This window comes from Phoxinus phoxinus (genome assembly GCF_949152265.1).
Source record: "Phoxinus phoxinus genome assembly, chromosome: 14".
NCBI lineage: Eukaryota > Metazoa > Chordata > Actinopteri > Cypriniformes > Leuciscidae > Phoxinus > Phoxinus phoxinus.
The window spans coordinates 19,897,028-19,910,020 of record NC_136889.1 but is presented as its reverse complement, the minus strand read 5'-3'; the positions used below and the strand labels follow the sequence as shown (position 1 = coordinate 19,910,020).

The 12,993-nt window shown below is 37.9% G+C and overlaps 1 protein-coding gene across 1 annotated transcript in view; it reads left to right on the top strand.

Annotated features, from left to right (window-relative positions):
• Nucleotides 1-11,544, top strand: part of sptlc3 (serine palmitoyltransferase, long chain base subunit 3) — a 30,359-nt gene extending 18,815 nt beyond the window's left edge. Inside the window, exons 8-12 of the mRNA XM_079634602.1 lie at nucleotides 345-564; nucleotides 3,684-3,810; nucleotides 8,772-8,907; nucleotides 10,058-10,187; nucleotides 10,757-11,544. Of these exons, the coding sequence (XP_079490728.1) occupies nucleotides 345-564; nucleotides 3,684-3,810; nucleotides 8,772-8,907; nucleotides 10,058-10,187; nucleotides 10,757-10,870 (727 nt within the window). The 3' untranslated portion in view covers nucleotides 10,871-11,544. The remainder of the gene's footprint in view (nucleotides 1-344; nucleotides 565-3,683; nucleotides 3,811-8,771; nucleotides 8,908-10,057; nucleotides 10,188-10,756) is intronic.
• Nucleotides 11,545-12,993: the final 1,449 nt, after the last annotated feature.

The following is a 12,993-nucleotide window of genomic DNA, read 5'->3' as shown; positions in this document are numbered from 1 at the left end:
TCAAAACATTTACAGTGTCTAGTGCCATATCTGAGACAGGTGTCTTTTCTCAGGACACCTATTTCAGTCATATCTGCCAAGTAGTAGAGACGTTTTACTGTATAGTAGTCTTGATGGTAGGTATTTTAAATGTAAAATATTCAAGTTGATGGATTATGAAAACGAAATAAAAATGTACCGTATATGTATCTATTTATCAGTTTGTATTATATTTAATATTGTATATACACAATAATAATACAGTTTAAATATTTTAATAATTGTAATTATTTATACATGTTTGCCTATGTCAGTGATATTTTTTTGCACATTTTAACTTAAATCTTTTTGTCTGTTTCTTTCAGTATGGAAGGCTCTCTTGTCAGGCTGCCAGAGATCTTGGCACTAAAGAAGAAGTACAAGGCTTATCTGTACCTCGATGAGGCCCATAGCATCGGGGCCGTGGGCGCCACAGGTCGGGGAGTTACAGAACACTTTGGAGTGGACCCCAATGAAGTGGACGTTCTGATGGGCACCTTCACTAAGAGCTTCGGGGCTGCTGGCGGATACATAGCTGGCAAAAAGGTAGGCATCATGTAATGCTTTACTATCAAGGGCCTTTTAACCAGGCATTTCCTGAGGCACGAAATCAGCCCAATGTTTTACAGAAATTCAGCCCGTTGAGCTACTGTTTGTCGTTTGGTGACGCTCGTGGTGCAGAAATGCACAATGCACCAGCATGCACACCATCCTCCCTTCCCGTCTATTTCAAGCGCACACACATGTTCTCATTTCATGATGTGAAACTACATGTGTTACCCAAATGTCACTGACGCTCCTGCCACAGCACCACCTCTCTCATCTCATTACTCCATTAAAAAAGACCACTTCACTTCATAACCACATCACGGACATGGCAGTTGATTATAAAAGACTGAAAACGAAAAAGACTGCAGGTTTTTTAAATTACACATACTTTGGAGAACAGAGTGAGGGGGAAAGAGAGAGAGAGACCCCACGTGTGTTGCGTAATATTAAGTGTGTTGTTAATAAGGTGAGACTGTCGGCCAGCTCAGTTTTATGGGTCAAATCAAAATTGCAGGTTTTCACGGAATGCTTCCTAACATGATGTTACCTGTCTATAATGTATACTACCGTTCAAAAGTTTGGGGGTGGTAACTAAGAAGTCACTTATTATCACCAAGGCTATATTTATTGGATCAAAAATCCTGAAATATTATTACCATTTAAAATCAAACTGTTCTATTTGAAAGAATTTTAAACATTATTATTTAGCTGCTTTTTTAGCAGCCGTTACTCCTGACTTCATTGTCACATGATTTTCCTTCAGAAATCATTCTGATTTGTTGATTTGGTGCTCAAGAAACATTATTACCATCAGGTTTGAAAACAGTTGTGCTGCTTAATATTTTTGTGGAAACTGAAATGTGAAAATCAAACACTTTTTGCACAAATCTGTGAAGCTCAAAAGAACAGCATTTATTTGATTTGTATTTATTATAAACATTATAAATGTATTTACTGTTACTTTTTATTAATTAAATGCATCCTTGCAGAATAAAAGTATTAATTTCTTTTAAAAAGAAATACATTTTTGAACGGTATCAATCAAACTTTTGAACAATAGTGTATAAAGTAGTAGTTTTTCCGATTTTCACATCAGATTTTTACATCATGTGGTGGTCCAGCACTGACTAAATTAGTTTATTTAAAAAAAAAAAAAAGTAAATACAAATTTTATTAATATTACCTTGGACTATATAAAATATAAAATCATTAAAAAATCTTTACAATTTATCTATGATTTGTCTCTGTTGAAATGTTGTGTTGCTGGACGACAGACCTTTTTAGTCATACCTGTCAACTTGTCAAAGAAAACTCCTGTTCCCTTCACATAGGTTTACTGTTTTCTTTAATAAAGGTACAGCAGTAGAGTAAAATCTGCTCTCAGCAGAACTAAGGACACTGTACACAAGCACAGAGGGAGGTACACAAAGAGAGCTGCCAAACGGCTCCAGCCAGTCCCTCGCTCCACAGATGTGGGTGGATTTCGGACACGTTCTCTTAACTGACTTATCTTATGCTGTTACCACAAAGCTCCCAGGACCTAAAGCACTGCAAATTTTGCACTCTAAGTGGAAGCAGATGTTTGCTTCGCAGATATTCCGCCTAAAAACCCCTTCGCCCACGTCCTCAAAGTAGAGGACACATCTGGATGCAGAGACCCGTGTGCACTGCGAGGTGCGTCCCCCTCCCCTCGCTCCTCCACAGTGGATACAGATGTCCGAGGACAGAGATTAAGAGCTGTATACTGGCCCCGGCTTCTGCTCAGAAGCATTTTTATTGGATGCCGGACAGACGGGGCACAATCTCAAAAACTGATTGTTTGGGGGGAAAAAATCATTCAATGACTGCTATAAACGTGTTTGTTTGCCACATTGCCTCAAGCAGTTTTCAAAACAAACATGCTGTATTAGTCACAAACTGACAAATTTGAGCATTTTGAGAAGCTGTCATTATCACTGGATGATGTCTTAGGTGTTTGCTGTGTGCTTTCATCTCCCTCTAGTGGTGTAGTTCGGACAGCACAGTGTTTCAGGTCATTTTAAAGGGACAGTTCACCCAAACATGAAAATCTACTGTTAATTTACTCACCCTCAGACCATTCAAGATGTAGATGTCTTTTTTTTTCTTTAGTAGAAATGTAAAGAAGATTTTTAGCTGAAACCGTGGTTCTTGGTGACTCATATAATGCAAGTCAATGGCTTCCGTCACTTTGAGAGTCAAAAAACAATATACCGGCAAAACAAAATACAGTAATACCTGCTCCTGACAATACATTGAGGTCTTATGAAGCTGTTTATTACAGGTAACAGTGTTGTAAATAATGTTCAGTTTTTTGCACATACCCATCGTTTAAGACCTCAATGAATCATCTGGAGCCACTGGATTTCATTTTGTTTGGCCTGTATGTTTTTTGTTTTGTTTTTTTACTCAAAGTGATGGTAGCCATTGACTTGCATTATATGAATCAACGAGGACCACGGTTTCAGCTAAAAATATTTATTCCACTGAAGAAAGAAAGACACCTACATTTTGGATGGCCTGAGGATGAGTAAATTGAAAGCAAATGTCATTTTCTGGTGTACTATCCCTTTAAGTGACATTTTAATGCACATTTTTTAAAGGTTCCTCTTCTGAAGAAACCTGAGGTTAAAAAATCTTGCACAAGCACGCAATACATTTCTCATGGATGATCCGCGTAGTGTTCAAGAGTTTAAACTTACAAACCTGTCTTTAACCATACTGCAACTTGTGAAACATTGACACTGGGAGTTGACCATAAAGTAGTTCAAATGAAAGTTAATAGCTAATATTTTTATCCTAAATTATTACCCTTATGTCGGTATGAAATTTCCTTAATCAGTTTGATATATTTTATTTTTTAATATTTGATGATTGATGATTGATAATTAAATTAAATAGAAATACAATTATTTTATTTCAGTAATAATTTATTTTCTTTCTTTCTTTTTTTTTGCCCAGTATTAAATTAATTCTTCTGTTAACCACAAAAGAAGATTTTAGGCAAAATGTCTGACATAAATATGAGTAGATGATGAAAATGTTTATTTTGGGCTAAAGTATTCCTTTAATAATGGACGCGTTGTGTTTTTCTGCAGGAGTTGGTGGATTATTTGCGGGCTCACTCTCACAGTGCAGTGTACGCTACAGCCATGTCCCCACCTGTCGTGGAGCAGATCATCAGGGCAATAAAATGCATCATGGGAGTCGATGGCACAACAGAAGGTTAGTAACAAAGCCTTGCAAAGACACTGAAACAGTACTAAGACATTAAATAATGAAAGGGGCTGTCCAGGTGTTTTTGGGTTTTTTTAAGTCACTTGACTGAAGTCAACAGATGTCACATGACTGAAGTCAACAGACTTTACACTTGATGTGTCAAAGGGCATTGAGACGCACAATTCAAACCAGTCAGTCATTGTAATATCAGAAGACACTGAAATTCTCTATCCAACATACCCAACATTCTCCTTAAACATGGGGAATCCAATGGGAAAGAGATTCAGATGGCTTTAATAACCAAATAAAATGTATTTCGCCACAGCATATAACTCATGTAAAACAGATTTCAATAAAGCAATGGGACTGGCTTAAAGAGTCCTGCAGACCTTTAGTCAAGGAAAGGTCACATATTTCCAGGTATTAAGAGTCCGCAGAATGGCACCAGATGTTATAAGGTTTTTCCCAAGCTGCCTTCTGTTTTTGATATGCGTTAATCCATATATTTATGTTTTTAGAGAAGACATTGTGTTTCATTTTAGTTTCGCTGTAGTTCACACCATGATAGAAAAGACTCAAACCACAATGAAGTACAGTACACTAGTTCAAATACAACAACAAAAAAAGCAATATTGTGAAATATTATTACAAATTAAAAAAACTATTTTCGGTTACACTTTATTTTAAGGTGACGTAGTTACATTGTACTTACTCAAATAAGTACTGAGTAATATTAATTAACAACATGTACTTACTATATAGTTACAATTAGGGTTAGGGTTTGGTTTAGGGTTAGTAACTTGTATTTATGCATACTTTACAGTTATTACGTGAGTAAGTACGTCACTTTCAAATAAAGTGTTTCCCTATTTTCTAACTGGTGGTGACAGACTGGTGGTAGTGGATAGCAACATGCCCAGTGCATTATGGGTGTTGAAGTTTTCCCCCCCAAAAAATAGTTTTCTCCGTTCTCTAGTCAGGTTGCATTCTAGTTTCGGTAAACGTGAATGCTACCCTGGTTCTACCAGACTCTCGTACATTTCATTTGTACAGAGAGTCTGGCCTCTCTCCATTGACAAGCATTAACTTCCTCGAAGGCGGGTACTCTGTTGAAGCTTAAAACTATTGGATCTGCCATAACCAATCGCTAACGTTTGGTCGTGACGTATGTCAACTCAAACTAGCGCACAACCTCAACGTCTCAGTCACTCCATCTGTTCGCTGATTGGACCTGCAAAAAATGTATTTGGGAGAAAACCCAAGTATATACCACAATCCCAGACCTAGTACTGAAGGAAAATGAAAATTGAGCGGAAGTACGTAGGAGGGCTGAGCCAGGCTACGTGAATGCATCCTTGCTGAATAAAAGTATACATTTATTCTAAGTCAATAGAAGAGCAAATGAAATGCCCCCCCCCCAAAAAAGTTTTGCATGTGAATAAAAAATAAAAACAAAACAGAATAAATGTATTTATAAAATATACAAAATAAGAGTTTAAGGTGCGGTCACACTACACATTTTGTTCCATTGACTTCCATTCATACACATGCGAATGCGTCAAACCAGAAACGCAAGCTCAGTTTCACATTTTTCTGTGTTCCAAAGTTTGGTGAACTCTGACTGTGAAAACGAAAACTCTATCACATGAAAACGTGTAACAAGTAGAAGATCGATATGTCATGGTGTGAACTCTTGGCTGAATTAAAAGAATGCATGTTTTTGCAGTAAAGTCGAATAGATTTTATATTTTCATATACAATCATGACATCAGAGACTTTCTTTTTAAATAGAGCACCTTTTAATTCAGATAGCTATTTTAAATAACACTCCCCTGCTTCAATTGGCCAAGTGGTTCTAGTCCAAACTTGTCCAAGGAGAATCTTTCTAGGCTGTTTTAAACTGTTGACACTGTGATGTCTATATCATACTTGGACAAGCCGCCCATGGGTGTCATAACTGGCATGATATGCAATTCTGTTGAGGGTGAGTCACACTGTTCTGAGAGTTCGCCTTAGAATGCTCCATATCGCTCTGAATTTACAACACAATAGACTGCAGAAGACCTGAACGTGTACCATGTCCATAACTAAGTATTTGGTTTGAGCTTCACCTGCTCTTTCTAGCGTCTGCCAGTATTCAGTGTTTCAGTTGAAGAGTTTCTAATGTAATGAATGTTAACAGCGGTTGTATTCGTTCCACTGACATGCGGTCTTTTGAGCTTGGCTTTACAGCACACCTCCTTTTGAAATACCTGCCAATCGGTTCACAGGTAATTATATGCAAACATGCTGTTGTTTTCCAAAAGCTCAGGCCATGGTGCCAAAGAGAGTTGGAGGCGGACCTGGCTAGCCCTCAGAACTGCATGATTCACTCCATTAAAGATGGAGGAGAGAAAGAGTGGTAGACATAAACTGAACAAGACAGAGAGTGAAAAGTATTGATGTTCATTGAGCTATTGATGTGTCTCCAATCGCATTAAGTTGTTAGAGTTATATCTTTGTGGTTCGAACCACCAAAGTTCGGATTACTAGTCCGGAGCGGTAACCGCTAATCTACTGGCAACCACATGGTACCGTGCGCATCTGAGTCCGTGCTTCTCAGTTTACCCCAAGTCTCCAATTGTTTGCCAAATCCATTGTATCCTATGTACAAGCCAAGAGTGTCTTGGCAAATAATGAAATTTGTCTACTATTGAGCCTGACAAAACAAAACCAGCTGGTACTGTTTTTCACATCGACTCACCCCACAGTCCACACACACACATTAAGAGGCGTTTTGAAGAGAGAACAGAAATGAGCCTCAAAATGTAATGAAAACTTATAAAGTGCATAAGACAGTTTCACTGTTTTCTTCCTGTTTTTGTTTGTTACTATGTTTTTGGATAATTTTATGAATGGGTCTGCTCTGTCTCACCTAACTACTTAATGGTCTTAATGAGGGGCTATTAAAAGAGCGATCCTGGTATTTGAACGGCAGAGCAGATGATGTCATTTCCTGTCTCCTCCTTTGGGCCCCTTCCCTAGTCTTTTACATACAATCAGACTATATCCTAAAGGGAACTAATAGTTGTTTGTAAACTCTTTTTGATTATACCTGCAGAAATAAGGGTGAAATATATATGTTCCAGTAGCCTAGGAAAGGGAAAGTTAAGGTATTGCTAAGACTGTTTTGTAAGAGCCGTAACTGCTGGTGGTATGGCTTTATGCCACTACATTATGTTGCAATTCCTTGGCGATTTTCCCAGTGTTTTCAACTATATTTAAGTAGAAAAACTATGAAACTTTCAAGCAAACAGTGAAGTAAAAAAAAAAAAAAAAAAGAAGTTGGCTAATCTTTGTGCCAGCTGTTTTAGGACTAGTTTGTAGACATATTTGTTCTATGGTTTGCAGACTCTGCCTGACATGGACTGTTTGGAGTTCATGCTACCGCAGAGTGGGCGCAGACTCTTTGAGTGCTACAAATTACTGTAGAATTGCCGTAACAACAAATTACCATCAGATTCAAACTGTTATACAAAATATCATAAATATGATCAAATCAGTCACAGCGTTGGGTAGACAGTTGGGAGGCGGGCGCACAGACAAACTGCTTGTAAAGTATTGAAATGGTGAAGCTTTATGAATATTTCTTGATATTTAGAACATGATATTTTACTGTTTTGCTTGTGGTCTATATGTTGTATATGGAGATCATTGGCCAGTTGTATAAACTGCTTCGATTAGTCTTACAGGTTAGCTGTCTATGTTTTTACTCACTGACATAAAAACTGTAGATAAGTCTAATTTGAATCTGAAAAGTAATTTGAGTCTGAAATCTGCTGGTTCAGACTAGTTCTTAAGACCCAAAAGGTGCTTTTACACCATCAGGCCGAATGGTTCTTAGAACGATAAGTAAAGGTTCCAGTTATGTTTCCATTTGAGCTTGGTTCGGCATGGTACGAATACGAACTGTGCTGGTGACGTCGGCACTCAGGATTGGTCTCTTGACTGTTCCTTGGCTACCAGTTTCTCTGTAGATGGCCAAGCGCTCTATTTGAGCGAAGTAAAGGTTAATAATAAAGTTAAAAGAAATATCTGATCATCCTCCATAACGTAAACGTAAGAAAATGAAGCTATACCAGCTGGGGTGGATTGGGCTGGAACTTTACCTAGGGTTGTCGGAAGGGGAGAAATCGATCCAAAATCGCCCCAATATCTTGTAGTGTTTGGCGGGCTTTAGTCGAGATTTTGTATTTTCAAAGTAAAAATGGAAATGTCTAAAAATCATTTACTATTGTTCATTACAATTGTTGATTTTTACAATTTTTTTGACGTTCATAGTCCTTTGTTGGTTTTATAAGTATTTGACCACTGCAATTTTTTTTTATGTAACACTTTACAATAATGTCTCATTCGTTAACATTAATGTGTTAACTAACATGAACTAACAATGAGCAATAGATTTATTACAGTGTTTATTAATCTTTGTTAATGTTATTTAATAAGAAAAATACAGTCGTTCAATTGTTTGTTCATGTTAGTTCACAGTGCATTAGCTAATGTTAACAACTACAACTTTTGATTTTAATAATGTATTGGTAAACATTAAAAAAGGAACATGAAATAAGATTAATAAATGTTGTATTGTTCATCTTTGGTTCATGTTAACTAATGAAATCTTATTGTAAAGTGTTACCATTTTTTATTTAACTAGTACAATAATATTAGTAAACTGACTATAAATAAATATAAGACATGTACTGTAACCGATACTTTCATAGCCTGCATCCCTCTCATCCTCTCAGTACAATACAGAATTGAGATTATTTGCACTTTGAGATTATTTGCACTTTTCCTTTTGACCTACAGTTGCTCTGTTGTAAATCTTGACCTTTACTTTATTGTAGACTCCCATTTATGTCTCTCCTTTTCCAATGAAAGCTAACAAATTCTCCTCGATGACGGCTCTGTCTGTATCTCCCCCGCAGGCCAGCGAAGAGTTCGGCAGCTGGCTGAGAACACGCGCTACCTCAGATCTCGGCTGAAGGATATGGGCTTCATCGTTTACGGCAACAAGGACTCTCCAGTGGTACCGCTCCTGCTCTATCTACCTGGGAAAGTTGGGTAAGCAGCTCCCCAAGCCAGCAACCCCGTTTGGATTACAGATTCTAGCAGCGTTCAATTCACACAACATGTATAAAAGAGTGTCAGTTTACACAACAGCCCCACCAGGCTCGCATTTACACAAACCTGATTTAGTCCATTTGAGAACTCTCAGCTTAGATCGCCGGGCCAGCGAGAAGCAAAACATTAGGTTTCTTTGTGGGCTTTTTTCGCGTCTGTGCATCTTCTTTGTGATTTAAGAACAGTTTCCACTGTCTGGACACTACAGTAATCCTCCTTTGAACTTGTGAACCTGCCCACATTTCGGGCTGCCAATAAAACAACAATGCCAGGCTTACATAGGTTACAAAGGTGATAGCTTTGAATGCCATGTGGAAAATGTACTGACTGCTTGAGGACACCCCAACAAAAGCTGCAGTCATCTTCACTGGTCATTCCAAAGAAGGCGATGTGGTCTTTTCAAGAAGACGTTGGATCATAGCCATCTTGGATGGTCTAGTTGATCCATGAATCAGTGGTGAGGGGAAAAAAAACAAGAGAGGCAGAAAGAAAACATGACATGCAAGAGGCTCATCACCGCACAGGCGTTTCAGACTCCTCCAAAGATAACAGCTTCCTGGCACACCAACAAAGACCACGGCAGCTGTGAGGCCTTTTAAATCCAGCATTCACTCTCCGTCGCCGCTCTGTTCTCTCGATGCTGTCGTCTCTGCTGACAAAGTGGAGGCCTTTTCTCCTCCTCTCGCTCTCAATCTTTTCCTCCTCCATTATACCTTTCCCTTTGCCTTTCTCTCCTTGTCAATCCAGTTCTTTTTCTCCCTCTTGGCTAATGCAAATGGCAGTCCAGCTGTGAGGTTTACAATGGATTTCCCTTCACTCAAAGGGTGAGGAAAGGTAGCAGACAGTGCAAACCCTGAATGGAAATCTCGACAGCTTTACTCTGCATAATGTTTCTACTTTGAGTTTTAGATGTGCTAAAAAAAAAACAGGCGATAACTTGTCCATGGCCATGTGATATCTAATCACGGCCTTGGTTTGTAATGAAGATTGTCTTACTAAGAGCATTGACAACTTTTGGAAACTTGAGTGTGTAAAGTTCATTTAAAACCCATAGTGACAAGCCAAAATGTTGTTCACCGTCTGCTCTCAGGGCGTTCTCAAGGGCCATGTTGAAGAGGAAGATTGGTGTTGTAGTTGTAGGCTTCCCGGCTACAACCATTACAGAAGCCAGAGCTCGCTTCTGTGTGTCTGCCGCCCATACCAAAGAAATGCTCGACAAGGTAATAAACTACACCCCCCAACATCTCACAGACCTATCCATCTCTATTTTAGTATTCTTTATTTTTTTCTTACTGACACTTAGACTTACTTTAAAGCGTTAGTGTTACACAAGACATGAAATGAAAACAGGTGTTCAGACAAGACGAATCAAAAGCTTTCATTTTAAAAGCTAAAACATTTAGTGTATTTCAAACATTTCTATATAAGGATAGACTGATATACACATTCTGTGTGTTACAGTTTAACAGATAATTATTTTCATGTTATGATTTTTGGATGATATTAAAGTTCTGTACTCTTTTGTTTAAATAACTGAAAAATGCAACACTAAGGCCTGGTTTCACAGACCTAAACAGAGTCCTGAATTGCTTAGCAAATGTTCCATTCCATTTCAATCGAATATGTTTTGATTTATATTGCCTTTTTACAATCCAAAGCACCTTAAATGCCTCGGATATGCCACCTGAAAGTGCCACAGAAACTAAATAATTGTTTATGGGCATGTTCCCGACAAGAAACGTGAAAAAAGCAATGTCAAAATATCTCACATAGCCTCATCTCTTCCCAGGTTATCCAGAGCCTTGATGAACTTGGAGACTACATCAGGGTGAAGTTCTCTCGTCATAGACTTTCTCAACGGCCAGCGCTGTACGATGAAACAGACTTTGAGCTTGACAGCTGATCATACACTCTCATCACTGTGAGTGTGTTGCCACCAAGGCCCACCTCAGTGTAAAAGGAAAAAAATTTCCCCAAAATTTCCCCCCAAAAAATTGTGCAGTGTTTGTAATAGCTTTTGAAATTCGTTCGTCCTCCTGTGAGGCATGGACTTTTATGTGTATATATTGTAAAATGATATTTAATTGTTTTTTAACTGCTGTTTCACAGTTTTGTGAAATTTGTTAAGTGATTTTTTTTTTCTCTCAGGGGATTGTGGGGAAAAGGGAGGGGCCGCGACGGCTGTGTTTATAGAACATATATCAAAAGCTGCTCTAAATATATCAAACAATTAACTCCCTTAACACTGACCTACATCAAAACTCTAGCTGCGGATAAGAAACCCCTTGAAGTGGCCCCATTTTTTTTTTTTTTTTTTTTTTTTTTAATCCTGCTGCTAAGATGGACTGATGAAAGACCTTCATTCTGTGCTGGATTGTGTGTTTGTGTGATCCACAAGTACATTGATTGAAAGAGATTGAACAAGGCTGGGCGTTGTAGACCCAGTGCAGCTCATTCACAGTCATTAAACATTCATGCATTGCATCTTGCAGGTCCTTCTAATTTAAACTGTTAGGCATTTATTTGTTATGTGCACAAAACTACTTCTGATTTTAAAATAAAAAATAAAAAGAAACATTTATGGACTGATTGTACTTGTAAATCAAATGTTTGCTTGGAAAGTTGGAAAGAATTCCGTGTCATTTGTTTGTATGTTTCAGATGCAGGACTTATGTTCATTTGTAGGATCATTTTAGATGGTTTTCACTCACAATGAAACATTTAGTTTGATCATAACTAGGATTGAGAGCCATAGAATCCACTTTTTAATAAACACCGCTCCCTCATGCAGTGCAAGAAGTGTAGGCTGATTCCTGAGGTAATGACTCTCGAAATGAATAATAAACCTAGTGTAACCAGTGTGCTCTTGATTCTCGATTGAACATATTTTTTGTGGATCAGTATCATATATCGCATCCAATGTAGTCTGACCGATTCCCAAGCGAATTACTCTTTCGAGTCAATTCTAAACATACAGTTTACTGTTATTTTATGTTATGCTGTTCCAACTATTCTTCATCAAATTTGAACCATTAAAGAACCAGAATCATTGAGGAATCGGGCTCAGAACGTCTCTATAGTAACTGTATTTACCACAGTAAACACCAAAGCATATAGTAATTACCTCTTTGACTCATTAGCTGCAAAACTAACATAAAGTAGTGTCTGCACATGTTTTACCAAACTCTTTGCTTTGGATGAGTCTAAACTTAATTGTTACGTTTGAAAGAGACCCAAAAGCGTCGTCTGAATGCTGGAGCTCAACATGCCAACTATGTTGCACACAAGCCAATATTCACCTAAAACCAGCAATTAGTACAGGGATCCACATTCCGCAGGTGTGGGGTAACCGCTTGATTAATGCTGGGAGGAATCAAGACAGATAGTAAATGCTGCAGACAGATGAGGTCTAGTCTGCACTTGTTTTACTCATGTTTGAAACAATGTTTGTTATTTCAAGAATACCAACACCATAGTGATGAAGATTTCTCAAGGCTGAGGTGAGAAATTTGTGAGATCTCAGGGACTAGACGTCGGACAATGCATGTTTTTGTTCTGTTTTCAGAGATGCAATTGTAGTTGCACTGGGAAACAATCACAAATAGATGGAAAACTAAGGATGCCCCAATGTGAACATTTTGGCTGATACCGATAATTCTTTATATGTGAAAGCTGATAACCGATATATTGGCAGATAAATCTAAATTTTTATATAATTTTTGAGAGCCTGATTATAAAAACAAAAGTCTCACCATTAAAAGCCATGTCCCAAGCACACAATTATAATGTTCTCGTTATGATTTTATGCAGCTTATATGACAGACTTGTGCTGCATATGTGACTGTATTTTCCTTTTTTTCCAATCATATTTCAAACAATTCAAAACCATCATGGCGAACAGTGTGAATCTGAAGTGTCTCTGCTGAAGGAAATAATCCATTATTTATTGGCTTTAATATATCGGCCAAATGTTCTTATCAGGCATAACAATAACATTAAAAATGAATATATCGGCCGATATCGTGC